The sequence below is a fragment of the Telmatherina bonti genome (genome assembly GCF_933228915.1).
Source record: "Telmatherina bonti genome assembly, chromosome: 4".
In the NCBI taxonomy this organism is placed as follows: domain Eukaryota; kingdom Metazoa; phylum Chordata; class Actinopteri; order Atheriniformes; family Telmatherinidae; genus Telmatherina; species Telmatherina bonti.
Window position 1 is genome coordinate 30,849,360 of NC_136622.1, and position 14,341 is coordinate 30,863,700.

A 14,341-nucleotide genomic window follows, 5' to 3' on the forward strand; every position below is an offset into this window, starting at 1 on the left:
ACTTTCACACTAGCTAAAAACTTATCCCAGTATCAGTTTAGCCATCAGTGTTTCCCTTCCTACTCGGTTCAGGTATACAGAGACAGTGACGCTGCTCTTCACATCCATAAGCTGTATTAGTTGTGGAAAATGGGTGCATTCAAACAGTAGCTTTAGATATGCACCGCCAGCAGCGATTTGTTGAATGATCTATAGCCAAAACATTAGCTTGCAATTTCTCCACAATGTGGGCACAGATTAAAAAGAAAAACTGTCACTCCCAGAGCGCTCCGAGACAGAGACGGAAGAGAGAAGGTTTTGCGTTCAGGGCTCAGTTATTGATTAAAGATTTGTTTTTGTCAGCCTTTCCAGTCTCATGACCCTCGCTCTCATCTCTAGGGTGGGGCTGGAGCAAGCTAGCATGACAGATACCCTTAAATTCAGCCCAAGTGTTTGCTTAGCAGCCAGGATCAGTGATAATCCAAACATCAGCACAGAGAAATATATATCTTTATAGCCATGGTGATGTAAATTATAAAGCAGCGTGCGTTTGCCATGGCACATATATAGCCAGCGATCTCAATGTAAAAGCTGCAAACCTTTGTTTGAGAAGCTTTTCCCTCTCTGTTTAGCTTTTTGTATGTGAGCTTGCTCATCAAGGCCTGGAATGTAATTGGCTTCAGTGTGCCAGCTCAGCTCAGCACATCCTCTCCTGTAACAAGCCCTGGTATCAGCCTGTCTTGCACTTTAGAGTTTTACAACCAAATAGTAGTTTCCTTGTGTCCTTTGCTTGGTTACAAGCTTTCATTAATCCTGCTGCTTAAAACCTAAAAAGAATATTGAAGCTCCAAATGAAATGCAAACAAACCCCCTTCTTTTCAGGCTTTGATTGGCTTCTGGTTAAGAAAAAAAGGTAATATTTTAAAAAGCAGAATTGGTGTGGGTAATTGGTTGTTTATGCACTAATCAAATCATACAATTTCATTTGGAAGCAGTAGACTATTTTAAACTTATTCCAAAACGGGCATCCATCGTTCCCTTGGGGCTGTTTTTAGCTGATGTACAAATTGCAGAACTATATTTCTATTCACAGAGGACACATCTTTCATTAATGGACAATTCTTTGCTGGAAGTTCCTCCTTCAGATAAATGGAAATGCCCAGTGGAAGAAATTGAAGATGTACAGCAGCTCAGATATTATTAGTGTGGTTAAATAGAAACTGAAAGAACAAAACAGTTACAAGAAAGCAATGCAGGAATAAGGAGACCTCAGCTACGTTGAGTTCACTTTTGTTTGCTTTGAGAGGTTTCTGAAAACTGCCATGGTGTAAAACAAGCTTCCTTTCAAGTAAAACAAGGACTCCTAGATTAGAAAAGGCCAGCACTGAACATCTGAAGTGCCACATCTAAAACACATGGTTTATTTAACAGTGAAAGCACAGGGCGCTGTTCCAGACGTGGCATTTTTAGCCTGAAACACAGTCATTCATATCTGAGCCAGATAAAAACAAGACGAGAGAACTGCCCTTTATGCCAGTGATGCTGATGTGGGAATGTTGGGCTTAATTTGGATGCTGCAAAATCACATAAAAAGTTTGTTTAAATTCAGACTCATCACTTGAATCATTAGATATTTACTAAACATTTAATTGCAAAGCCTTTGCTGTGACAGTCTGAGCTCACAGTCTGATCCATAGACATCAGCAGATACTTAGCATGTTCCCTGGTGATGCTCTGCCAGGCCTGTGCTGCAGCCACACTCAGTTCTTGCTTGTTTTGGAGGCTTTTTGCCCTCAACCTGGTCTTCAGCAAGTGAAACACATGCTCAGTTGGATTACGGTCAGCTGACTGTTCTTGGCCAGTCAGAAGCATTGCACAGATTCTAAATACTGAAAGTCAGCTAATTATATGTGAAAACTGAATTGCAATGTGCTGCCTGCACTATTTTGGTCCATAGAGATTTAACATTTAAAAAAAATATATTGTACAATTATTATAAATTATAATAATCAAACGAGTGAAAAGGATTTTTTTCATTTAAAGTTTAGTCATTTTCTTCCTCTCTTTCCTCTTTGTTTTACTGCAAAAATGAATGACAGTTTACTTCTATGTCGCAACTGTGCTGCTAAAATAATGGGAATATATCTATCTATTATAAGAAAATATGACTTTTTACACTCTGTATGCACAAAAATACTTTAATAATTCTTCAGGTTGGATAACATAAACTAAATTGTCCATGTAAGCCCAAACAATTCACAAGTAATCCATACTTTCTATATATCTGAAGTTAATAGCATATAGGACAATAACAATGATCTATTTTATTGGAGTGGGAAAATCAAATCAAAAAATCAAATATTGGGATTTTTTGCTTCACAATTTTAAAATATTTTTTTTTTGTCAAAAAATCAGTTTTTTTAAAAAATAAATTAAAATAATTCATTATAAATGTTTTGTTATTTTTATTGATCCTTTTGGGTATTAGAGCAGCAGAATGATGATCTGCAAAAAAATGTACATTTTCTTCAACAATCAACAATATTAAAGAATTGTGAGAATCGCAATTTAATTGGCACCTAAAAAAATCTGAATTGAATCGAATCGGATCAAATGCATATCGTCACGGCCCTACTGTTTTAGCCTTGATTTTACCAGACATTAAGAACAAATTCTTTTTTACAATGTTAGCCAGAAAAAAAATCTATCCATTTTCTTAACCCCTTCGTCCAGTTCAAGGTCGTTGGGAAGCTGGAGCATTTCCCAGTTATCATTGAGGCAGGACACACCCTGGACAGGTCACCAGTCCAATGCAGGGCGCCAGAAAACACGATCAAGAATATAATCATGAGAATTATTCAGGTGTAAAGTTGAGAAATATTGGCCATGTTGGAGTTTGATATGTTAAGAAACTGTATCTAAAAACAGCAAAGAATGTGAGCTTCTACAGTACATAGCATCATTATAACATCCTGAGGGAGGACAGGAAAGGAACAGGCCAAAAAGCTGTAATAGATGGTTGTGATTTTCTGGCTTTTAAATTGCCCTACATTAAAAACAAGCCTTCTGAAAATCATTGTCAGTGTTGCTACACCCACAAATGCCAGTAAAAACTCCCCCATGCATGGGAAAAATATCTAGATGAACAACATCCTAGAAATGTCAGTGCTTTCTGTGGGCCAGGCTTATTTCAGGATGGACTGAAGGGAAGTGGAAAGCTGTCTTGTTGTTAAAAATCATGGACATTGTGTACTCCGTGCTAAGAAGGAAAGAAATCATCCTTCTCGCTGTGAACAAACAGTTCAAAGCCCAGCATCCCTAATGGTATGGGAGTGCAAGCAGTACACGTGACACAGGTAACACTTGCTCTGGAATGATCTCTTTTTCAGGGAAGATCGTGCTCATTTCATCAAAGCAGTACCGAGCCACATTGTGCTTGCATTTCAACAGCGTGGCTCTGAAAAGCAAACAGGTGCTGAAATAACCTGCTTACCGTCTAGATCTGTCACCTATTAAAAACATTTCAGAGCATTATGAAATCAAACACACAATAAAAGAGGACCCAGACTGCAACATTTGAGCTCCTCAGTTCCTAAAAACTGTTAAAAGAAGAAGTGATGCAACGCAGTGCAAACAGGCTCTCTGTTCACACTTTTTCATGTTGAAGGCATCAAACTCAAAATGTGAATACATTAAAAAAAAATCCAAGTGTCAACATTTCATATTTTTTAAATGCTCCTTCAAAATAACCTAATAATTTATCTGTATTTTTAATAATAAATACAAAATAAGTGATTTGCAAATATTTCTATTCTGATTGTGTTGATATTTTGACTATCTGATCAGCTTTTTTAGAGACGGAATTGTTGTAAAACTGTTGTAAAAATATACATTCTTTGTCTGGAAAAACAAGACACATCCTCAAATAAAATGCACATATGTTGTAGTCGTATTACTTTTTAATGTGCTCTGGATATTCAACTGTGAAGGGTTTTTACTTAAGTTAGAGACTTGTGCAAATGAGCTACTTTACACAAAAACATGCGATGCAACGACCAGTGTCATTTTCAGTTCAGGAAATCATTGCTGACAAGTTGCTGGGAGATCTTACTACATGTGCTAAAATCCTCTTTTCTCCTCCTATCCCGAATATTTAACCAGTTGGAAGATTAAATTGATATATCCTCCCTCAGATTTCTGTCTGAAGTCACTCAGTGAGAAAATCCTCACATACTTCAGTCTTGTGTTGATTGTGTCAGAGTGGGGTGTGCCAGAGGGAAGCTCTGAATCCTGAATAATGTGAGAGGAGACAGATTTTCCTGCTTCCACTGGCTTTCTGTTTGGTGCATGTATTTGTAGGAGATCACCAAGAATTTGTTTTGACTTCACACAGAAGTTGTAGGTTTTTAACCCCTTCTTTAAGAGAAACCTTACAGCTGTACCTGCATCTTCTAATGGTGTGATGGTTCTCATCATCTCACACGCAGCTCTTTATGTGAGACTGTGACCTCTCTCATATGTTCTGTCAGGGTTTGTTAAAAATCAGAGGCAATAAGTTGGTGGGGTGGTTAGTGTTGTAGTTTCACACTGCGGAACCTCAGTTGAGGCCTTCCTGTGTGGAGTTAGCATCTTTGGCCAGTTATTGTCTGGTTTCTCTCCAGGTTTTCCAAAATTCTCCCCCAGTTAGACTTAATCAGCAATTCTTACCTGACTGCAGGTATGACTGGAAGCATGAATGGCTGCTTGTCTTGTTTGTGTCTTGGTCCAGTAATCGGTGTTGGGGTTAGACCCCCGTGTGCAACCCTGAACAAGATAAAACAGGTTGGTAAAATGATTGCATGAATACACACCAGCTGCATTTACTGCAGCAGGGGGTCTATGTTCACTTAAAACTACAACCTACGATACATGATACGTAGATGACATTTCATCCCAACAAGCTTCATTATGACACACAATATGTCTGCACTTTATGCAAATATTATGTGTTTCTTTATAATAGTGTTATATGATATAGGATATGTTTCTGGCCTGAGATTGATTCACATCAGTTTGACTCTAAGACTTGATTCAGTGGTATTTTTCTGTTTCACATTTTCCCATTTATCCAAAAAGTTGCAAGGTGCTCTGTCTAATTTGCAGAATTATCAATAGACATTAGAAAATTGACATATTGCCCGGCCTTAAGCTGAGTTTGGATCCACTTTGATCTTTATTTGTTTCCTGCCGTGTAATAAATAGTTTATACATAAAAGCAGCTTCCCTCCTTTCCTTTGTTCCCCTCTGATCATTCAGCTGCGGCGTGTTCTCCAGTTTTGACAATGAAACTGCTCTGGTGCTACCTCTGAGCAGATGCTGGATGTGATTTTTAATTGGGCAAAGCGAAGGATTACGTGTGCAGCTCATATAAAAACGCAGTCTACATGTCGAATTACAGGGACAGACGGATAGAGCAGATTCTACAGATCTACTCCTGCATTCCTTTGGGGGCAATGACATCCCAACTTGCACATTAAACTCAGAGGCTTCATGCCAGCTCCATCTCTACGTATCAGCTGTGTTGAATTTACCATGTCGATGTTCCTGGGCAGTCGCCGCTGTGAGCAAGCTACAGGCGCTTTATGTATACCCTTATAATATATTGTTTTACTGGATTATTTGTATTGGCTTTATGGTGGTATTTTGCTTTGGTTGAACTTTTTCTTTCTTTTCTTAAAGTCAACCACTGACACCCCGAGGGATTCAGAGTCAGCATTCATATTCAGGCTTCTTTCTGTCTCTCACTTGCTCATTTTCTCTTAACCTACAGTTATACAAAAGTGAACGAATGCAGTCTGTGACATTTGTTTTCTTGTTGTAATTTGTTTTCAGATAAACACTGTGTTTTGCATTGCCTTCAGTGGGTTTATTTGTATTAAATTTGCACTCATTAAAACTGAAAAACGGATTCATTTTTCGCATAGTGGAACAGTACCTGGATTTATTTACTCCACACCCAAGATCTGAAGTGTTATAGTCTTAAACACATTCAAAGTTTGGGAATAGTAATAGCAAAGCTCAACGTCTGTGAAAATACAGGACAGCATGGTATTATTTGTTCTTTCCTAATGCTAAAATCCTTCTGCAGTGGCACAGTCTGACATGAATCTTACATGTGCTTAATTGTTTAGGCCTCTACGAGAAAATTGCATAATGAAATGACTGTAACTTCCCATAATGAAATGAATATATCTCTGCAACCACAAGCTCTATTTCAGGTGTGTCCAAAGTCGGGTCTCAAGGGCAGCAGTCCTGCAGGTTTTCCGTGCATTAAATGGGTCCAAGAGCCAATGAAGTTCTGCACAATGACTGAAGTGTGTTAGAGCAGGGATACATGGAAAAGCTGCAGGGTTGTGACCCCTGAGGACCGGAGCTGGACACCCCTGCTCTGTTTTAAGACTTTTGAAGTCATAGTAAAGCAGGGGAGGGCAACTCCGGTCCTTGAGAACTGCAATCCTGCAAATGTTCGGATTGTCCTTGCTGTAGCACACCTGACTCAAATCAACAGCTAATAAGCAGAGTAGTGTAGAGTGTTGCAGCAGGGAAACTCTGAACACTTGCATGTCTGCAGAGTTGCCCACCCCTGGAGGAAAGGGAACACTTGTGAGATTTGTCAAGATGTGTGAATATCAGGATGTGTGTTACTGGAAAAGAAATCATGAATATGGCACATAGCATGAAAGAACAAAGTTTCAGGTTTGTCTAAAAGAAAACAAACACTTTGGGGATGAAAGTGTAGTTTGGAATGATGCAGATTCAGATCTAAACCTCAACAAAATCATGACGTTAAATGTGAACTTTGTCTCAGTAAAAGTCAACTCTGATACGCTGAAGCAGAACATGATTAGAGGTTTTATTACAGACAAATCTCTCCGTTGGGTGGACCTTAGATTTTAAAGGTTTAAATTCTCTGAACCACTTTCCTCCCAAACTTTTCTCATGTTTTATTTCTTCATGTTTTTATTGGTGCTTTTGCATTGCCCTCAACTTATAAAAGGTTTAGCTTTCACCCTGACTTACTGTCACTACTTTCTGCTTTGGGGATCATTTGAAACAATCATATTCTTCCTCAGAACATCCTTATTGACTCAGTCAGTCAGTTTTTGTTTCTAAAACATGTTTCATACAAACAACTTGTAACATAAAGTACTTTCCATCGTCAATGAATGAAATAATAAAAAACACAGCATATTAGGAAGAACATGGTCAATATAATTATTGACACAAGCGCCTGTAACTTCAACTCATGTTGATTTAGTAAACTCCCAGAGATTATAATAGGCTTCTACATGATATTTGGTATCTTTTTTTTCCACTAAACAAATATGTGTTTTCTCTCAAGCCATCTGCATTTTTGTGCCAGAAAAGAGCAACAATTGGAAATGAGCTCTGCATCACTGTGAGGGCTTGTCTGTAAACATTGCTGGTTTCTAATTGTAGTGAACTGATTGTGAAATGTAAATTGCAGATTGAAATACATACATTATGATGTTAGCACTCGGCCTGGTAATTGCAATTATTTCCTAAATAATATGCCACACATTCTTTTGTGCATCCCACAGATTCCGGCGCTAAATCTCCATACACTATAAAATCACTCAAGGGTGTTTATTGTGTCTAAATAATGAATAGACACAGCGTTTCCAAGTTGACAGTGAAAAATTTCTGGTGAACTCCCCTGACAGAATGCGTTTCACTGTAAAATAATTTAGCCGACCACAAAATAAAATGTATGCATTACTCTATTCTTAAATTAATTTCCTAATTCAGTTGGGGGATAGTTATTTTACAGTCAGCGTTTTACTGCAGAAAGACTGATAGACTGATAAAGAGGTAGACGGGCGAGGCAATGAGATATGAAGCCTGAGCTTAATATTCTTCCTTTGCCTTTGCTCTTGTCGTAGATGAACATGGACATTTGAAAATATACCTGCCCAAGAAGCTGCTTGAATGTCTACCAAAATGCACATCGCTGCCAAAGGAGAGACACCGGTGGAACACTAATGAGGTAAGGAGACTGCTCCTTATCATTCCTCTTTTTGCTAAATCCATATCTTTACAGAGACGTCCATCCAGCATACACACTGTTCTCACAGACCCTTCTCAGTCAGATTTCTAAGTCATGTGATTTACTTTGGAACGACACACCAGCTGACAATGAGGTTCGCCGGTCCAACACATTAGCAATGAGACTGTAACATATTGAATAATTTTGTATGTGTTTCCTTCTCAGACGGCAGGTATTACACGTCTCATCATCACTGCTTAAACACTTCAAAGGTTAAAGAGGATTCTTCATTTTGATGTTTGTATTTATTGTTGTTCTGATGATTTAAGGTGCATCTTTAGACATATTTCTCACCTTTGCAATCAATGTAAGTAGCCTAAAAGTGATTGTTGTGTATTGACCCACAAGTTCCTGCAACGTTTTCTTGTAGCTTCATCATTCAAATCATTCTGGAGATTATTTATTTCTATTTTCACACAGCTTGGATGGCTTCGTCTGTAAATGGAATATGATATGTTCTGAGGTAAAATGCAAGAACAAAGCACAAAACGGAGCGAACATTTGCTGTCTGTATCCTTAACTCTTAAACCGAGACAACTGCAAATCATCTCAGAGCTTGTATTTTGTGTTTACTATCGACTCGGCTGAGCTCGTTCTGCAAGGCGGCCCTGTTGGCCATAGATCAACAATTCAAAAATGTTTTGCTTTAGTGAAAAATGACAAATGGTTGGTGCTTTTTTCTTTTTCTTCCTCTAAACTACAGACATTTACAACAATCTTCTTGCACTTTGTCAATTACTTGCAGAGTTCTACAAGTATGTGTGCAGGAATTTAGAGTCTCCTGGAAAATGATAAAATATCGACTGTGGTCTAAATCTTAATATGTGTCATCCAAATGCTGTGGTAGATTATGATTAATGCATCAGTCAGTTCATTTCTCCTTGCAACATCAGATTTTGGATAAGGCATTGTAAGACAAAACAGATTATGTTTAGATTTAGAAAAGAATCATTAAATGTAAATGTCAGCCATCCTCATGATCAATTATTCACACAATCTTGAAGAAAGCTTTGCAGGAAGCATGCACAGGTCTTAAACGTGTTATACTGTAATTCCTGAACAGGGATTTGTGTTGCTTCATTTGCTTCAGGGCTCATTTGTCAGGCTGCTTTCTTTCTCAGGGGATAGGTTGATGAATTTATCACTTTCATTTGCACTATTGATAGAAGAAAAAAAAAAACAAACAAAGCAAAACAAACAAAAAAACCACAAAAAAACTGGTTCTTCTTTCCAGTTGTAATTAGACCTGAATTCAATCTGTGACAAATCTTATAGCCATTATGCAAAACTCAACCATCCGTGCTGTGGGATTAACAAATTGTGACCATATAAATATAGTCATCTGCAGAGATGAAAGTTAAGTGTCTGAAAAAGCAGCCAAATGAAAAGGCGCCGCAAAGACTTGTTCCGAAGAAAGCAGCGTATTCAGAACGACAATCTGTCAGTGACAGAGAGTAAATTATTGTTTTACATTGATTTTGTCAAGTCTGTGTGCTTCAGAAAATTGAGAGGATCAACACATCTGTTGTAGAGAGTTGTAGAAGCTGACAAAATTATACAGCTGATTAATACAAACAGAAACATGTCTGGTTCTTTTTACTTTACATCATTTGTAGTTTCATCCACTGGAAGTTTCCATCTGTCATGTCTGAGCACACACTAGCCCCGCGCTGCTTCTGAAAGAATGTAAAACGCTTGTGTGTTTCTAATTGGCTGATGTTGTAACTTGTTTGCCCTGTTTGACCCGCATTGTGCTGCCAGCAGTCTAAATTAATTAACATGGCTTTGAAATTGATCTCAAAATGTAAGTCTAAGCATTTGCTGGGGAATGCTGTCGGCCACAGTTGTTAGCATGTCTTGTCATTTATTACCGAAAGAAATCATATTTGTGGAAAGGACCGTGTTGTGTTACTGGGCTGCAGATTGTTTTGTGGATGTTTGGCAGGCTGATAGTAAATTGGGTGAAAATGAGAAAAAAAAAAAAAAGACTTGTCTTGGTGTTATGGTATGCATGCCAATAGCATCTGCCAGGGCTGTGGAGAGCAAGACAACCTTTCCTAAAATCAAGGACGCCTTCTTTTTTTTTTTTTCTTTTTTTTGTGCACATCATGCAAATCTGAGTGTTTGTGCCTCGCTGGTGGCAGACAGGCATGAGGGGAGGGATCTGAGAGGCTCTTGTCGGTGCCATTGTGTGACTCTTACTGAAAGTGACACCTCATCAATTCTGTGCATATTTCTGGCACTAGCTCAGCATGCTTAATGCACTAATTTCACCCCCTTTTTTATGTCTGAAGAATCCGAGTAGTCTGGTATGTTGGCTGCTTATGTTCATCTGAGAAATTATCTGATGTATACCAATATTATTTCCCTTTTCACGATGTTGTGTTTGAGCAGCACAGTGGCTGCAATGACGGTTTACATGTAGTTAACGCTGCGCAGTCTTCAGCAAATGTATTGGAAACTTACAGGTTAATTAACTGTGCAAAATAATCAGAGCCGCTATGATTTATCAATTAATCCATTGGGACAGATTAAGTGGAAGCTATTTTGATGATTGATTAATTACATTAGTCATTTTTTGAGCTGAAATTCCCTTGGTTGTACATTTTTAGAATTTTAGTCGAGCAGATATCTTTTGGCTGATTAACACTGAGACTCTTTACTGCTGTTTTTATGTGCAAAACTATCAAGAAATTGATCTGCAGATTTCAGAATTTGTCTGCTGAACAGTAATAATAATTCAATGCAATGGTTTTTGTGTCCTGGGAACTGATTAACGAATATTAAATCCTTTTGATTGATTGATTGATTTTTACTTGCATATTAACATGTTTTGATGATAGACTGTTTTTTTTTCTCTAGTTTTTAGTTCTGTTATGTACATTTACAGCACAAGTGAAGTACCAATTTAAAATTCCTGACATGAGCAAGACGCTTCTTGGAAGTTGCACCACTGTATTGAGGAATATTCATAAAATATTGACTGTTCGTCTCTCCTGTTGCCCACTTTTTGCTGCAGTTGTACATCGTTTGCTTCATGTTGAAATCTGGGGTAGGCCTGTTTCAGTTTCACTTACTATTTTTGGAAGGAAAGAGTGGAGTTGCAAGCGAGGTGAGGAAAGCTGATGCAAAGCTATTCATTTCTATCATTCCCAGGACTCCCCTGTGTAGTTTGATGAGGGGAAGGTGCTCAGGAATACATTTTGTACATTTACTGGAAAATTAGATAAACCGATCGAATCAAAAATTCAGAGGAGTGGGGGGGGGGGGGGGGGGGGGGGTGACACGGGTTGACTGGTGCTCTCTTCAGTGAATCATGAGAAGAATGCAAGTTAAAGATACGCTATCTGCCTTCAAATGATCAATTGGGAAATAGTAACAAGAGGTGTTTGAAAACAAACAAAGCCTCTAATGAAAGAAAGACAGAAGGAAGTCATGACTGAAGCAGCTTTTTTTTTTTTTTTTTTTTCCCTGTTACAATTATCAGTGACATTTCTGTGATTTCTCATCTCTCAAAATATGACAAGATGATAGCAGACCTTACAGTGAGTGGGCTGCCAGAGGAAACTTTCACACAGGTCTATATTTACCTTGTTTGTGTACCTGCTCTTTCAGCCGTTGATGTCACCAATGCCTCTCAGGTGAGAGACACATCGAAACGAATCTTCGCAGAATTCCCAGCAGGTCTGCAGCCAGCTGCTTTTGTCTGCTTGCAGCTCTGGCACGACGACCTCTATTTTGCTAGACAATTCGGCTCAGATTAAAATCTTGATTTTTTGGGTTTTTTTTTAGAAAAAGGACGTCTCACACAGGAAAGGCTCGGGGCTTATATCACTTTCAGGAACAAGCGCAGTCAGCCTGATGTTTGCTTCTGCTGGCGTGCAGGTTGTGGGATTTGACTTGTGCTGGAGAATTTCAATTTGACCGGCACTGTTTTTTAACATGGACTTCTTGTTCTGTAATTCACTTCAGAGTGCTGATTCAGAGTAAAACTTACATTAATATTGAAACCAAGTGTATCATACAGACTTTATTTAAACTATACTTTTCTACTATAAAGCTTCACGTCCCACATTCCCTGTTCAGCTCTTTTGAACATTTAGTCTGAATGACAGCTTTTGAGAGCCCCAAAAACAACAGTTGTATTTTCAGTGTCGCAACAAGCTGGATTAGAGCGCTCGTCGTTTGCCTCTTTGTGTACATAAACTAACTGACTTAAAACAGGAGGTTTAAATGTGACATTAGTGCTGACATTTGTCAATCATGGAGATGTGACTGTATTCCAAGTCGGTTTTGAAAGCAGAGGCTGAGGAGTAGAGCTTGGAGCCTTGGTTGAGGAAGGACACTGGTTCTAAGCTGGTGTGACACCCTCAGCCTTTAATGAACGCCACAATGCTCTGAGTACTGCGTGCTTCCACTCGGCTTAGAGACGACTGCTTCTGAACTGGTGCTGAACCAAAACAGACAAGAGAGCATCAGCTCAGGCCTCCACCGGCCTGCTACACATTTAATGCCCTTGTCGTCAGGAATAATCCTCTCTGCCTCACGCCGCTGCCAGCAGCAGAGCAGCATGGTGCCGACATGCAATATGCCACCGCTCAGGACAGAACAGGAGAACCAGTGGAAACACTTTGTGGACCCACCGGGCAGCAGGGAAGCGGTGATCAAAAAGCACAACAGATGAAATTAGCAGTGATATCGGATAGATTGCGAGGAACAGTGTGAGATAGAAGGTGGGCGCAATAATGACAAAAACAATTGGATGCAGTGCAGTGCAATCATTCACTCCTTATCTCAAACTGAAAGATAATTTGTGTTAACCCACTTCATGCCACTGTGCTATCTTGTGTCCTGCTGTTTTGATTTTACACATCAATCACTATCTTGAATACAACAAGACAAGATAAATTAATCATTTTATTATGAATACACCTGTTCTTTGAGATTAGTTAAATCTTTGTTTTTTCTTTAGAGGGAAAAAAAAAACTAATTTAAAATTATGAAAAGATAACATTACAGCTGCTCTGCATCTCACATTTAGAGACTGGTTAGTGTTATTCTTATCTGTTTAGAATCTCTCCCTCAATTCTTACCTCTAGTCTGTTGGAAAACCATACCATAATGATCCAGTTGATCATTTTCTCTTAGTTCGCTGAATATTTGTAAGATGTTTCATGTGTGGAGGCTTAGGCTCAGGTTTGTCACCCACATAAAACGTCAGCTCCTCAGGCTGACAGTCCAAACTTGCTGCTACTTTTTTTGCATGTTTTTAGTTCAGTTGTGTTTCTCAGTCGCATGCAAAAGGAACAAAGTCTTGTGTCCTTGCTTTTTTTTTTTTTTTTTCATTATTAATCTAAGTCCTTTAGGCCACCTTATCTGATTGTATCATGCTCCTGCTGTATCATGCAGCAGGAAATTAATTGGCAAAGGTGGGGATTGCCACGCCTCTCTTATCACACCAATTAATGAAACAAGTCCAAAAAAGGTCTTTAAACCAAACCAAGTGCTGCTGGTAAGAACTCGGTGTAAATGTTACATGACAGATTTATCTCACATTCAACTTATTTTATAAAAATAGAACAATTTCCTCCAGTGTTGGTGGTGTTGCTCATAATGCGAGCCACTTCAAAATGTTGAGTTTAACCCAGTGCACTTCTTACAGTTTGTGTGTGTTATAAAATGGTCAGATCTCAAGGTGTAGTGATTATATCTGTGGCTATTAATAACACTGTATTCGATACCAGCTCAGCTTTTAGAAACAAAACCAATTTGAATGGAGTAGACTACAGATCTAAGACTTTGGCTTAAAGTTGTAGTGCACAAGCTGGAGCATCCCCTTTAGAATATCCTGCCCTCAATAAAACACTGGGTGGATCAAAGCTTTCTCCTATGGATTAGAATGGCTCGTATTAAAGAGACCTGGCTTCCCAAATTACCCCGTATTTGACTTTTTATTGCCTGTTCTGATACATTTCTGTCATTACGCTGCCAAACCTGAACTGGCAGTGCTGTTTTTATGGACAGTCACCTAATCGAACACAAGGTCATGCTTGATTAAATGTTTATCTTCATTTGAGCTCCTTGCTATGCAAGGCTTTCTCTGAGGAGAGTAATTAAAATAACTCCCACCATTTGCAAATGTTTACAGAAACGTTCATTAGCTTCTCAGGGGCAATCAGCGGAAATTAAAGGTCATGTTTGTCCATCTATCTGTTTATTTGTTGTTGCTTCTTTTTTTTTTTGACATTTCAAGGT

The 14,341-nt window shown here is 38.6% G+C and overlaps 1 protein-coding gene across 1 annotated transcript in view; it reads left to right on the plus strand.

The window, feature by feature from the left end:
• The window catches only part of camta1a (calmodulin binding transcription activator 1a), a gene marked incomplete at both ends in the record, with an annotated part of 295,163 nt that overhangs the window by 9,445 nt on the left and 271,377 nt on the right, over window positions 1-14,341 (plus strand). Inside the window, 1 exon segment of the mRNA XM_079238563.1 lies at window positions 7,923-8,026. Within this exon segment, the coding sequence (XP_079094689.1) occupies window positions 7,923-8,026 (104 nt within the window).